At 44.3% G+C, this 14,511-nt stretch overlaps 1 protein-coding gene across 1 annotated transcript; it reads right to left on the reverse strand.

The window, feature by feature from the left end:
* Positions 1–3,515: 3,515 nt before the first annotated feature.
* Positions 3,516–6,344, reverse strand: LOC122446005 (olfactory receptor 13A1-like). The gene is made up of 2 exons (XM_043475649.1): positions 6,211–6,344; positions 3,516–4,476 (listed from the first exon to the last, which is right to left on the reverse strand). The coding sequence occupies exon 2, from the start codon at positions 4,434–4,436 to the stop codon at positions 3,516–3,518; it is 921 nt and encodes a 306-aa protein (XP_043331584.1). The 5' UTR covers positions 4,437–4,476; positions 6,211–6,344.
* Between the last annotated feature and the right edge of the window lie 8,167 nt (positions 6,345–14,511).

Genomic DNA, 14,511 nt, shown 5'->3' on the forward strand with positions numbered 1-14,511 from the left:
CTCAGAAAAGCACTTTAAATATAAAGGCACAAGTACATTATAAGTAAAAGGGTGGAAAAAGATGTTCTATGTTAATGACAGTCAAAAGAAGACTAGAGTGATGATGTTAATATCAGACAGTGTTCATTTCAGAGCAAAAAGTATTGCCAGGGATAAAGAAGGTCACCTAATAATAAAGGGTTAGAATAAAATTTGAAACAATTAATTAATATGACATAAGATCGTTAAATTTTTATGTACCCAAATTACAGACTTTTGAAATATATGAAGTAACAATTGATAGAACTTCATGGGGAAATAGATAAACCCACAGTTATAGAGGGAGATTTCAGATTTCCTCTCAGTAATGACAGCAGAAGTAAAGAGAACAGCAGCAAGGACACAGCAACCTGAACACCACCGCCACCTGACTTCATCCGTTCTTACATAACACTCTGCCCGGTAACAGAATACACGTTCTTTTTGAGGACATCTAAACACTTACCATGAAAGACCATATACTAGATCATAAAATAAGTTTCAACAAATGTTAAAGGATTTAAGTCACAGAAATAATGTGTGCTGACCACAGTGAAATTGAGTTAGAAGTCAATAATATATATACACCTGCCTGCAAAATGTTCAAACACTTTGAAATATAATGCATTCCTGAGCAGCACAAGTCATTCAAGAAATCAGGAAGTTAGACCACATTCTGAACTTAATGAAAATGAAAAGATATATGAGAATATGTGGGATGCTGCTAAAGCAGAAGTTAAGGGGATATTTTTAACACTATATCCGTGTAGAATGAAACAAAAAATCCAATTTCATCCCATGAGCAAGAGGAAGCTACTCAATAGTCTAAGCAGGGGAATGACATAATGAGATTTCAGTTGTTTACATGCCGTTCTGTCCAGCACTAAAACATATGAGGCAACCAGAACTCTCACCCACTGCTCTGGGAGTAAAACATGGTTCAATCACTTTGAAATAAAGAGTGGTAGTTTCTTATGAAACTAAAAAATACACAACTTTGCTCCAGTAATTCTGCTCATAATTACTTACTGAAAAGAAACAAAGGTTCAGTCATGTCCGACTCTGCGACACCACAGACTGCAGCCTGCCAGGCTCCTCTGTCCACGTGATTTCCCAGGCAAGATACTGGAGTGAGTAGCCATTTCTTTCTCCAGTGGGTCTTCCTGACCAAGGGTCGAACCCATGTCTCCTGCTTGGCAGGTGGATTCTTTACCACTGAGCCACCAGAAACAAAAACAGGTGTGTGTGTGTGTATATATATATATATTCATAAAAGCTCTATTCCTAATAGCCAAAGTTATAAATGATGTTACCAAACCACACGCAAAACAATAAAACTGAACAATTTTCTTACACTACTCAAAAAATTAACTCAAAATGGGTTGAAGATTTACATATAAGACCTGAAAGACCTGAGGCCATAAAATTCCTAGATGAAAACATAGGAAACAAATTCCTTGCCATGGGTCTTGGCAATGATCTTTTTGGATATGACACCTAAAGCACAAGCAACAAAATAAAAAATAAACAAGTTGGACTATATCAAACTAAAGGTTTCTGCACAACAAAAGAAACAGTCAACTTGAAAATGTAACCTACTGAGTGGGAGAAAATATTTGTAAATCATATATCTGATAAAGGGCTAATACCCAAAATTTGTAAAGACCTGATAAAACTCAATAGCGAACAAGCAATCCAAATGACAAATGAATTCAAATTAAATGAACAAAGGACCTGAATAGACATTTTTTTCCAAAGAAGATATTCAAATGGACAAGAGATATGTGAACAGATAGTCAACATCACTGACCACCAGGGAATGAAAATAAAAACCACAATAAGGTACCACTCCACACCTGTTAGAATAGCTACCATTAAACAAACAGAGATAACAAATGCTGGCAGGGATGTGGATAAAAGGGAATCTTGGTTCACTTCTGGCGGGACTGTAAATTGGTTCCATCACTATGGAACAGTATGAAGGGTCCTCAAAAAATTAAATATAGAATTATCATAAGGTCCAGCATACCACTTATGGGTATATATCCAAAGGAAATGATATCACTCTGTCAAAGATATATATATAGATATATATATATAGATATATATATATCTACACATATCACACATACACACACACATATATACCATAATAAGAAGAAAAATCTTTCTTTAAAAAGAAGGAAATCCTACCATTTGCTACAGCATGAAGGGACCTTGAGGGCATTATGCTAAGTGAAATAAGTCAGACAGAGATATATACTGTATGATCTCACTTAAATGTGGAGTCTAAAAACCCTTACATAGAGAAAGAGATCAGATTTGAGGTTACTGGAGGCAGGGGTGGGACTGGGGGTAGAAGGAAGGGGGTCAAAAGTCACAAGCTTGCAGTTATAAGCAAGTCCTGGGATGAACATACAGGAACACAAGTGTGAGGTACACTGGGAAGCTGCTGAGATTGTAGATCCCAAAAGTTCTCATCACAAGAAAAAGGTTTTTTTCTTTCTCTCATTTTTTCTTGTATCTGCATCAAATGATCCACTTGGCTGGGGCTGAAGGTGGTCTTCCACCTGTCATGCAAGCCCTTGAGGACCTCCAGGTCTACCAGGGATGCCTCTGAGGTCCAGTGTCACATAAGCACTCACCGCAGTGGGCCTGGGGTTCAGCACTGAGGCTGTAACTGCAGCTCCACATTTGGTACCCTGCAACTATTAAGGATAAATGTGCCCTTTTCTTAAAGAAGAAAAAGTAAATAAAACCACAGCTCCTTCTGCAGGTCCTTAGGTGGAAGGCTGGATTCCGCTGTCTCTCTCCACCCCTGGGTGCCAGGACCAGGAGCTCCCAGACACGGCAAAGAGCACCACATCTTGTGTTTTCCCCACATGCCAAGGGGTGTCTGATTGGAGAATCGGGGCCTGGGGGGCCCCACATCAGAAAGTACCAGGCAGTGTGCACACTGGGTGAGTCTGACTCCTGGAACTCCCCAGTACATGACCCCGGGCATGGGAAGGGGCCAGCCACAGCACCAGGTGCCAGGTGCTGGGAAAACTAGTCTGCAAGGTGCCGGAGGGGGAGCTGAGGGACTCTGCCTGCCTCCTGCCCTTCCTCCTCGCCCCTGCTGTCTCTCCCATCACCCCTTTAACCCCTCCCCGTTGAAGCCCTGATAGCATCCATCCTTAGGGCTTTGGAACGCTTAGTTAAGGACCGCCTGGAACACCGGGAGCACCCCCAGGATCACACATTACAGGTAAAGTGTTGTCCCTCAGTCGTGTCCGACTCTGCAACCCCATGGACTGTAGCCCTCCAGGCTCCTCTGTCCGTGGGATTCTCCAGGCAAGAAGACTAGAGTGGGTGGCCATTTCTCCATTACAGGTAAGTCTATCACATCAGCTACCTTCTCGCTCTTTGCCTCTTGCATCAGACTCTCAACGTCCTATTTTGAAACTCGCTGTTTGGCCTGCAAAGTCCACATCAGCCACTTCCCTTCTTTACTGGACTCAGAAAAACACTTTCCTGAGCGCCACCTTGACATCCTTGTTCCGCAGTGAGTAGATGAGGGGGTTCAGGGTGGGGCTGACGACTGTGTACAGCACGGCGACAACTTTGCCGTTTTCCAAGGAGGAGCCGGACCCCGGGAGGATGTAAGTGTAGATGACGGTGGAGTAGTACAAGGTGACCACCAGGAGGTGGGAGGAGCAGGTGGAGAAGGCGCGCTGCTTGCCCACCGCCGAGCGCATGCGCAGGATGCTGGCGATGATGCAGCAGTAGGACGCCATGGTGAGCAGGAAGTTGACCACCCCGAAGTAGACGTCCGCGACTACTATCATGACGTTGTTCAGCGTGGTTGGGCTGCAGGAAAGCCGCAGCAGCGTGGGGACTTCACAGAGAAAATGCTGGATCTGATTGGGGCCGCAGAATGTCAGCCTTGTCATCAGGCCTGTGTGCACGGACGTGCTGATCGCACTAACTGCCCACACGCTGCCGGCCAGCAGGGCGCAGACAGGCCGGCCCATCCACGTGCTGTAGTGCAGCGGGCGGCAGATGGCCACGTAGCGGTCGTAGGCCATGACCGTCAGCAGCAGCAGCTCGGCCCCCAGAAACCAGGTCAGGAAGAAGAGCTGAGTCAGGCATCCCTGATAGGAAAAGGTGCCACCCTTGACCGCCAGGTTCTCCAGCAATTTGGGGAGAACTGTAGACGTGCAGATGATGTCTAAAACGGCCAGGTTGGTGAGAAAGAAGTACATTGGGGTATGGAGGCCTGGGTACAGGCTGATGGCCGTGACAATGAGGGTGTTCCCTGCAAGAGCCCCCAGAAAAAGAAGGAGGAACAAGACCAGGAAGAGACCCCGGAGCCCAGGCTCCTCTGAGAAACTCTGCAGGGCAAATTCCTCCACAGCTGAGCGGTTGTGTGTGTCCATGCCATGGTCGAGCCCTTGCAGCCTCTGGGACACAGCCGACCTGGCACAGGGAGACATTGGGGGGTGGGGGGGCAGTGCTGCGGGAAGCACATAATTAAGGTATCAGCCAAGGTCCCAGCACCCAGGGAGACATTCAGGGAAGGTACTCCACTCTGCCCCCTGGTGGCCCCCATCATCCCCACAGACACCCCATCTCACGACCGCCTCCATCCCTCCCTGGACCACGCAAAAGGGAAGTCTGAGTCCTCCTTGCTTTGGTTTTGAACACTTCCTGCAGCATCCAGAGTCATGGAAGCTCTCTATTGCATGTGTGCTGGGCCCACCACAGTGTGGGGTAGTCCCCATCAAGCCCAGCACAGAACTCCAGATTCCCAAAAGGAAAACCCAGTCAACTGGGTCAGGGCTTAGGGAAGGGAGGAAAGTTTTACCCTTGCCAGCTGCAAAGTGGGTGCTCACAGGGGAGTACAGGGTCTTGGAGGGGAATGAGTGGCCGAGGGCACAAAGGCGCTAGCTCTTTGGGGAAGGTCACCCTCAGCTGTTGGAGTCAGCTGTGGACGGATCTGGCCACAGCCCATTAGTTGCAGTCGCAGCTGCCCAGCCCTGCCTGGGCTACTCCTGGCTGCGCCCTCAGGTAAGGCAGACTCAGTGAGACCGAGGAGTCTGTGTCATCAGGGCTCGTGGTTCTGACTCCATCCCTCACTCCCCACCTGGGTGAGGGGCAGGCTGGACTGGGGGCTGGGACACAGGAAGGAAGGACACACACAGGTCAACATGGCCACAAGACCCCCAGCTTTTACGCTAACCCAGCTCCGTGGCCTCCCCCACAGCCTAGCAACCTGTCCCCCAGCCCTCCGGGACCACCAGGCCTCCCTGAGTCCAACTCAGTTGAAGAGACCATCTTTCTTGTGCCTATGAGCAGTTAGATCAATGTGCTCAGGGGAAGGGAGGCCACCGTGCCTGCCTCCCTGTTGCCAGCCCCAGGCAGCCCCAGCGGATGTTATGACCTGCCCCGGGGGTTTAGGAGGGCTGAACCCTAACCCTAGCTGGAAACAAGTGTGAACAACACAGGAAGGCTTGTCATTCCTGTGGAATACAAGCAAAGACATGTGGTTTGCAGATGTGTGTCCTCAGCCGTAATCCGTGGTGAAGCTCCAGGGCAGGGAGGGTGCTGGCCACCCAGGGGGCCGCGCCAGCCACTCTGCTAGCCCTCTCACCCTCACTGCTCCCACCCCTGCAGAGCTGAGGGGCCGCTGAGGTGTAGGACGGGTTCCCGCTGCTGGTCACCGCGGGCCCTGTCCAGTGCCACACACCACACACACCCCTTCTTAGCAGTCACCCGCCGTTTGTAGGCATGAGCCCCCAAAGCCCCGCTGGCTGCACAGCTGAGCCGCCTGTGTCCCCTCTGGCCATGCTGGCTGGCTGCCCACCGAGCCTCACCCCTGATTCCTGGAACCCCAGCTGGGCCAGGGGCCTCAGGACCTTGTTTCTCTTAAAGAGCTCGACCTGTTTAGAAACCTAGCCACACTGCTGGGTTCCTTCCTCCTACCGATCTGGGACAAAGATAGGTCACAGACAAGCAGGTGTGCTGCAGGTTCCTGGAATGTTAGTTTCAGGCTGGGCTGGTGAAAGACAAGCAAAGCAATTTTGGCATCATTTTTTCCACAATAAAATAGGTCAGGACAAAAACAAATCTGTCTTTTGCAGAAACATCAAAATGAAACCTAGGGAAGGTGGTCCCAAAGGCATGAAGAGACAAGGACAGAGAGTTACTCACTGTGAATGTCCGTGATGATCCTCTGCTCAGCTCCTGTCCTAAAGAGACGACGTTTACATTTTCACGGAAAAATACAAGAAATTCTTCCTCTGGTGGAAGACTAGACGTAACCTGAAGCCCATCTCCCAGTTCAGTGACTCCTTTGTCTGCTGCTGACCTTTAAAAAGAGTCCGTCCCCTCGGGTGGATGCTGAGGCTCGAGGGAGCGAGGAGCACCACCAGCCACATCTCTCAGGGAGCAATTACCCCTCCTGCAGGCAAACGAGGGCCTCTGTGGGCACAGTCCCCAAGCTGAGCAGAACCAGGACCCCAGTGGGCAGAGAAGGGCCAGGGCGCCTGGTGTCACAGGGGTGGGGCTCAGGGCAGCAGGGCTCAGTGTGAACACAGCGTTAGCTGGCGGCTTCTCTGCCAAGGGTCTCTCCCGTGTATAAGACAGGAGCTGTGTACAACCAGATCCTGTGAGAACGATGGGTTTCATCTTAAATAGATTTAATTTTTAAAACAGTTTTTAGATTTCAGTACAGGGAGTTCCCTTAAGCGCCTGCGCGGTTTCCCTGGATGTTTAAGCCTCGCTTTTGTGTGATGTACCTGTTACATTAGAGACCCACACTGACGTTATCAGCCGAAGTCCAGTTCATCCAGACTGCACTGCTTTTCACTCAGCGTCCTTTTTCTGTCCCAGGAGCTCATCAGGACACATGACATTTAGGGTTCTCTTGGCTGACAGTGTCTCAGACTTTCCTAGTTTTGGTGACCTTGGCAGTTTTGAGGGGTGCTGACCAGGCATTTTATAGACGTTCCACTGTTGGGACTTTGCTGCTTTTCTTGTGATCAGACAAGGGTGAAGGGTTTGGGAGGAGATCACAGAAGTGAGGAGCCATCCTCAACACGTCATATCAGAAGACATACTATCAACTAGACTTTCACCACTGATATCGGCCTTGACAAGATGTCTGTGGCTTCTGGAAAGATAAAAAGCAAGTATCATTTCAAGAAGCCACTTTTAAAAGGCTGAGGTTGACAACTGCAGTGCCAGCATATGTAGGAAGCAGCTGTTTCCTGAGCCTGGGTAACAAACAGGGTCAAGAGGGAAGCAGAGGAAGGTGTGACCCCTACCCGCCTCAGTGCCCACCCAGCACCCAGGACCTCGGCTGCAGGCAGAGCCCAGCTGGAGGAAGCCCTGTGCTCCTCCCCCAGCCAGAGTCCCTCACCCACCCTTCATCAGCGCCTTCTTCACCACCTTCCCCTTGGACAGAGAGCAATTGGCCCAGAAGCTCACAGAACACATCTAGAAAGCAATCTCAGAGGTTTTAACCATTATTAAAATATTATTTTCACAGAAATATAACAGACAATATTAAAATCTGTATGGGCCAAAAAAGACCCAGAATAGCCAAAGCTGTCTTGAGAAAGAATTACAAATCTGGAGGCTTAACACTTTCTAATTTCAATCTATATTACCAAGATACAGTAATCAAAAGAGTATGGTATTGGCATAAAAACAAGTATAAATATCAGTGGAACTAAATAGAGAGCCCAGAAATAAGCTCACACAAAATGGTCAATTAATTTATGACAAAGGATCCAAGAATATATAATGAGGAAAGGACAGTCTCTTTGATAAATGGTATTGGAAAACTAGGCAGCCACATGCAAAAGAATAAAACTACTTTACACCATATGCAAAAATTAACTCAAAATACATTAAAGACTTGAATATAAGATCAAAAACCATGGAATTTCTAGAGGACAACATGGGCTAAAAACTCCTTGACATCAGTCTTGGCAATCGTTTTATGGATGTGTCACCAAAAGGGAACAAGAGCAAAAATAAACAAGTGAGATTATGTCAAACTAAAAAGTTTCTGCACAGCAAAAGTAACCATCAACAAAAGGAAAAGGCAACCTACTGAATGGGAAAGCATATTTTCAAAGCATATATCCAATAAGGTATTTAAATATCCAAAATACATTTTTTAAAAAACTCCTACAACACAGTTCAGTTGCTCAATTGTGTCCAACTCTTTGCAACCCCATGGACTGCAGCACGCCAGGCTTTGCTGTGCATCACCAACTCCCAGATCTTGCTCAAACTCATGTCATCCAACCATCTCATCTTCTGTCATCTCTTTCTCCTCTCGCCTTCAACCTTTCCCAGCATCAGGGTCTTTTCGAATGAGTCAGTTCTTCACATCAGATGGAAAAAGCATTGGAGCTTCAACTTCAGCATCAGTCCTTCCAATGAATGAATATTCAGGACTGATTTCCTTTAGGATTGTCTGGTTGGATCTCCTTGCAGTTCAAGGGACTCTCAAGAATCTTCTCCAACACCACAGTTCAAAAGTATCAATTCTTCAGCTCTCAGCTTTCTTTATGGCCCAACTCTCATATACAAACATGACTACTGGAAAAACCATAGCTTTGACTAGATGGACCTTTGTTGGCAAAGTAATATGTCTGCTTTTTAATACGCTGTCTAGGTTGGTCATAGCTTTCTTCCAAGGAGCAAGTGTCTTTTATTTCATGGTTGCACTCACTGTCTGCAGTGATGCTGGAGCCCAAAAATAAAGTCTGTCACTGTTTCCATTGTTTCCCCATCTATTTGCCATGAAGTGATGGGACTGGATGCCATGATCTTCATTTTTTGAATGTTGAATTTTAAGCCAAGTTTTTCACTCTCCTCTTTCACTTTCATCAAGAGGCTCTTCAGTTCCTCTTTGCTTTCTGCCATAAGGGTGGTGTCATCTGCATATCTGAGGTTATTGATATTTCTCCCAGCAATCTTAATTCCAGCTTGTGCTTCATCCAGCCCTGCATTTCACATGATGTACTCTGCACATAAGTTAAATAAGGAGGGTGATAATACACAGCCTTGACGTGCTCCTTTCCCAATTTGGAACCAGTTCATTTTTCCATGTCCAGTTCTAACTGTTGCTTCTTGACCTGCATACAGATTTCTCAGGAGGCAGGTAAGGTGGTCTGGTATTCCCATCTCTTGAAGAATTTTCCCCAGTTTGTTGTGGTCCACAGAGCTCAAGGCTTTGGCATAGTCAATAAAACAGAAGTAGACATTTTTTCTGGAACTCTCTTGCTTCTTCTATGATCCAGCAGATGTTGGATCATAGAATTTGATCTCTGGTTCCTGTGCCTTTTCTAAATCCAGCTTGAACATCTAGAAGTTCTCAGTTCATGTACTGTTGAAGCCTCACTTGGAGAATTTTGAGCATTACTTTGCTAATGTGTGAGATTAATACAATTGTGCAGTAGTTTCAGCATTCTTTGGGATTGCCTTTCTTTGGGATTGGAATGAAAACTGGCCTCTTCCACTCCTGTAGCCACTGCTGAGTTTTCCAAATTTGCTGGCATACTGAGTGCAGCACTTTCACAGCATCATCTTTTAGGACTTGAAATAGCTCAGCTCGAATTCCATCACCTCCACTAGCTTTGTTTGTAGTGATGCTTCCTAAGGCCCACTTGACTTCACATTCCAGGATGTCTGGCTCTAGGTGAGTAATCACACCACTGTGATTATCTGGGTCATGAAGATATTTTTTGTGTAGTTCTTCTTTGTATTTTGCCACCTCTTCTTAATATCTTCTGCTTCTGTTAGGTCCATACTATTTCTGTTGTTTATTGTGCCCATCTTTGCATGAAATGTTCCCTTGGTATCTCTAATTTTCTTGAAATGATCTCTAGTCTTTCCTATTCTATTGTTTTCCTCTATTTCTTTGCACTGATCACTGAGGAAGGCTTTCTTATCTCTCCTAGCTATGCTTTGGAACTCTGCATTCAGATGGGTATATCTTTCCTTTTCTTCTTTGCTTTTAGCTTCTCTAGAACTGTTTAGTTCTTCCTACAACTCAATAGCAAACAAGTCAATTTAAAAATGGGCAGAAGATTTGAATAGACATTTTTTTCCAAAGATGACATACAGTGGCCAACAGATCCATAAATCATTAGTTAAAACCACAATGAGATTTGTATGGAAATACAAAAAACCTCGAATAGCCAAAGCAATCTTGAGAAAGAAGAATGGAACTGGAGGAATCAACCTGCCTGACTTCAGGCTCTACTACAAAGCCACAGTCATCAAGACAGTATGGTACTGGCACAAAGACAGAAATATAGATCAATGGAACAGAATAGAAAGCCCAGAGATAAATCCACATACCTATGGACACCTTATATTCGACAAAGGAGGCAAGGATGTACAATGGAAAGAAGACAACCTCTTTAACAAGTGGTGCTGGGAAAACTGGTCAACCACTTGTAAAAGAATGAAACTAGAACACTTTCTAACACCATACACAAAAATAAACTCAAAATGGATTAAAGATCTAAATGTAAGACCAGAAACTATAAAACTCCTAGAGGAGAACATAGGCAAAACACTCTCCGACATAAATCACAGCAGGGTCCTCTATGACCCACCTCCCAGAATATTGGAAATAAAAGCAAAAATAAACAAATGGGACCTACTTAAACTTAAAAGCTTTTGCACAACAAAGGAAACTATAAGCAAGGTGAAAAGGCAGCCTTCAGAATGGGAGAAAATAATAGCAAATGAAGCAACAGACAAAGGATTAATCTCAAAAATATACAAGCAACTCCTGCAGCTCAATTCCAGAAAAATAAATGACCCAATCAAAAAATGGGCCAAAGAACTAAACAGACATTTCTCCAAAGAAGACATACTGATGGCTAACAAACACATGAAAAGATGCTCAACATCACTCATTATTAGAGAAATGCAAATCAAAACCACAATGAGGTACCATTACACGCCAGTCAGGATGGCTGCTATCCAAAAGTCTACAAGCAATAAATGCTGGAGAGGGTGTGGAGAAAAGGGAACCCTCTTACACTGTTGGTGGGAATGCAAACTAGTACAGCCGCTATGGAGAACAGTGTGGAGATTCCTTAAAAAACTGGAAATAGAACTGCCATATGACCCAGCAATCCCATTCCTGGGCATACACACCGAGGAAACCAGATCTGAAAGAGACACATGTACCCCAGTGTTAATCGCAGCACTGTTTGTAATAACCAGGACATGGAAGCAACCTAGATGTCCATCAGCAGATGAATGGATAAGAAAGCTATGGTACATATACACAATGGAATATTACTCAGCCATTAAAAAGAATTCATTTGAATCAGTTCTAATGAGGTGGATGAAACTGGAGCCCATTACACAGAGTGAAGTAAGCCAGAAAGAAAAACACCAATACAGTATACTAACGCATATATATGGAATTTAGAAAGATGGTAATGATAACCCTATATGCAAGACAGAAAAAGAGACAGAGATGTGTAGGACAGACTTTTGGACTCTGTGGGAGAAGGCGAGGGTGGGATGATCTGAGAGAATAGCATTGAAACAAGTATACTATCAAGTGTGAAACCGATCACCAGCCCAGATTGGATGCATGAGACAAGTGCTCAGGGCTGGTGCACTGGGATGACCCAGAGGGATGGGATGGAGAGGGAGGTGGGAGGGGGGATAGGGATGGGGAACACATGTAAATCCATGGCTGATTCATGTCAATGCATGGCAAAAGCCACTACAATATTTTAAAGTAATTAGCCTCCAACTAATAAAAATAATTGGGGGAAAAAAAAACCACAATGAGTTAGCACCAAACACCAGCTAAAGTGACTACTGTGAAAAAGACAAAAAATAACAAGTATTGGTGAGGATGCAGAGAAAAGGGAATTCTGGTACACCATTGGTGTAAATGTAAACTGGTACAGCCACTGTGAAAGAGTATGGAGTTTCCTCAAAAATTAAAGATAAAGCAACTATATGGTCCATCAATTCCACTTCTGTGTATTTCTCTGAAGAAAATGAAAACATTAACTCAAAAAAATACATGCACTCCAATGTTCATAGCTGCACTATTTACAACAGCCAAGACATGGAAACAATGTAAGTGTTTATCAGTGGATAAATGATACACACACACACACACAATGGAATATTATTCTACCATAAAAAAGAAGATCTTGCCATTTGCAACAACAAAGGTGGACCTTGGGAGTATTATGCTAATGAAATAAGTTAGACAAAGACAAATAACATGACCTCACAGGTCCAGTCTTGAAAAGACAGAGTTCTTGGATACAGAAACAGAATGGTGGCTGCCAGATGTGGGACAAAGATGGGGGGAGCAACATTGGCAAAAAGCACAAAGTTCTAGTTATAAATGGGTCATGGATATAATATACAGCAACTATAGTTAGTAATACTAAATTTCATATTTGAAAGTTGTGGAAAAAAAATAATAAAACATCTCATCATGAGAAAATGTAACTATGTTATATGACAGATGTCAACTAGACCTACTGTGGTGATCATCTTCAGTTCAGTTCAGTTCAGTCACTCAGTCGTGTCCGACTCTTTGCAACCCCATGAATCGCAGCATGCCAGGCCTCCCTGTCCATCACAAATTCCCGGAGTTTACTCAAACTCATGCCCATCGAGTCAGTGATGCCATCCAGCCATCTCATCCTGTGTCATCCCCTTCTCCTCCTGCCCCCAATCCCTCCCAGCATCAGGATCTTTTCCAATGAGTCAACTCTTCACACCAGGTGGCCAAAGTATTGGAGTTTCAGCTTCAGCATCAGTCCTTCCAATGAACACCCACGACTTATCTCCTTCAGGATGGACTGGTTGGATCTCCTTGCAGTCGAAGGGACTCTCAAGAGTCTTCTCCAACGCCACAGTTCAGAAGCATCAATTCTTCAGTGCTCAGCTTTCTTCACAGTCCAACTCTCACATCCATACATGACCACTGGAAAAACCACAGCCTTGACCAGATGGACCTTTGTTGGCAAAGTAATGTCTCTGCTTTTTAATATGCTGTCTAGGTTGGCGATCATCTTACAGTGTGTACAAATATTGAATCACGTTGTATATCTGGAACTAATATAATGCTACATGCCAATTTTACCACAATAAAAATTTATTTTATAAAATTCACAAATAAAAAAATTCCTATAGATACTAATGTAGACTGTGGATTTTGAGTGATAATGATGTGTCAGTGTAGGTTCATCCATTTTAATGACTGCACCACTCTGGAGGGATGTTGACAGTGGGGGTGGTGTGAGGGGGGTAGGAGGTACATGATAAATCTCTGACTTCCTGACCAATTCTGTTGTGAGCCTGAAAGTGCTTTAAAAAATAAAGTCAATTTTTTAATTTTTTTAATTGAAGGATAATTACTTTACAGAATTTTGTTGTTTTCTATCAAACCTCAACTTGAATCAGCCACAGCCACAAGGGACATTACATACATCCCCTCCCTTTTGAGCCTCCCTCCCGTCTCCCGCCCCATCCCACCCCTCTAGGTTGATACAGAGCCCCTGTCCGAGTTTCCTGAGCCATACAGGAAATTCCCGTTGGCTATCTATTTTACATATGGTGATGTAAGTTTCCATGTTACTCTTTCCATACATCTCACCCTCTCCCCGCTCTCCCTATGTCCATAAGTCTATTTTCTACGTCTTTTTCTCCATTGCTGCCCTGTAAATAAATTCTTCAGTATCATTTTTCTAGATTCCATATATATGCATTAGAATATGATATTTATCTTTCTCTTTCTGACTCACTTCACTCTGTATAATAGGCTCTAGGTTCATCCACCTCATCAGAACTGACTCAAATGAGTTCCTTTTTATGGCTGAGTTATATTCCATTGTGTATATGTACCACAAGTTCTTTATCCATTCATCTGTCGATGGACACCTAGGTTGCTTCCATGTTCTAGCTATTATAAATAGTGCTACAGTGAACAATGCGATACATGTATCTTTTTCAATTTTGGTTTCCTCAGGGTATATGCCTAGGTGTGAGATTGCTGGGTCATATGGTGATTTTATTTCTAGTTGTTTAAGGAATCTTCATACTGTCTTCCATAGTGGTTGTATCAATTTACATTCCCACCAAGAATGCAAGAGTGTTCCCTTTTCTCCATACCCTCTCCAGCATTTATTGTTTGTAGACTTTTTGATGATGGCCATTCTGGCCAGTGTGAGGTGATATCTCATTGTAGTTTTGATTTGCATTTCTCTAATAATGAGCAACGTTGAGCATCTTTTCATGTGTTCGTTAGCCAAACACATTTTCGTGTGTTTGTTAGTCTTCTTTGGAGAAATGTCTGTTTAAGTCTTTGTCCCACTTTTTGATTGGGTTTTTGGTTTTGCTGGCATTGAGTTGTATGAGCTGCTTGTATATTTTGGAAATTAATCCTTTGTCGGTTGTTTCATTTGCTATTATTTTCTCCCATTCTGAAGATTG

The sequence above is a fragment of the Cervus canadensis genome, chromosome 8 (assembly GCF_019320065.1).
Source record: "Cervus canadensis isolate Bull #8, Minnesota chromosome 8, ASM1932006v1, whole genome shotgun sequence".
NCBI lineage: Eukaryota > Metazoa > Chordata > Mammalia > Artiodactyla > Cervidae > Cervus > Cervus canadensis.

Excerpts from the sequence above, each read along its gene's own strand:
- LOC122446005 (XM_043475649.1), bottom strand. The coding sequence starts at position 4,436 with ATGGACACACACAACCGCTCAGCTGTGGAGGAATTTGCCCTGCAGAGT.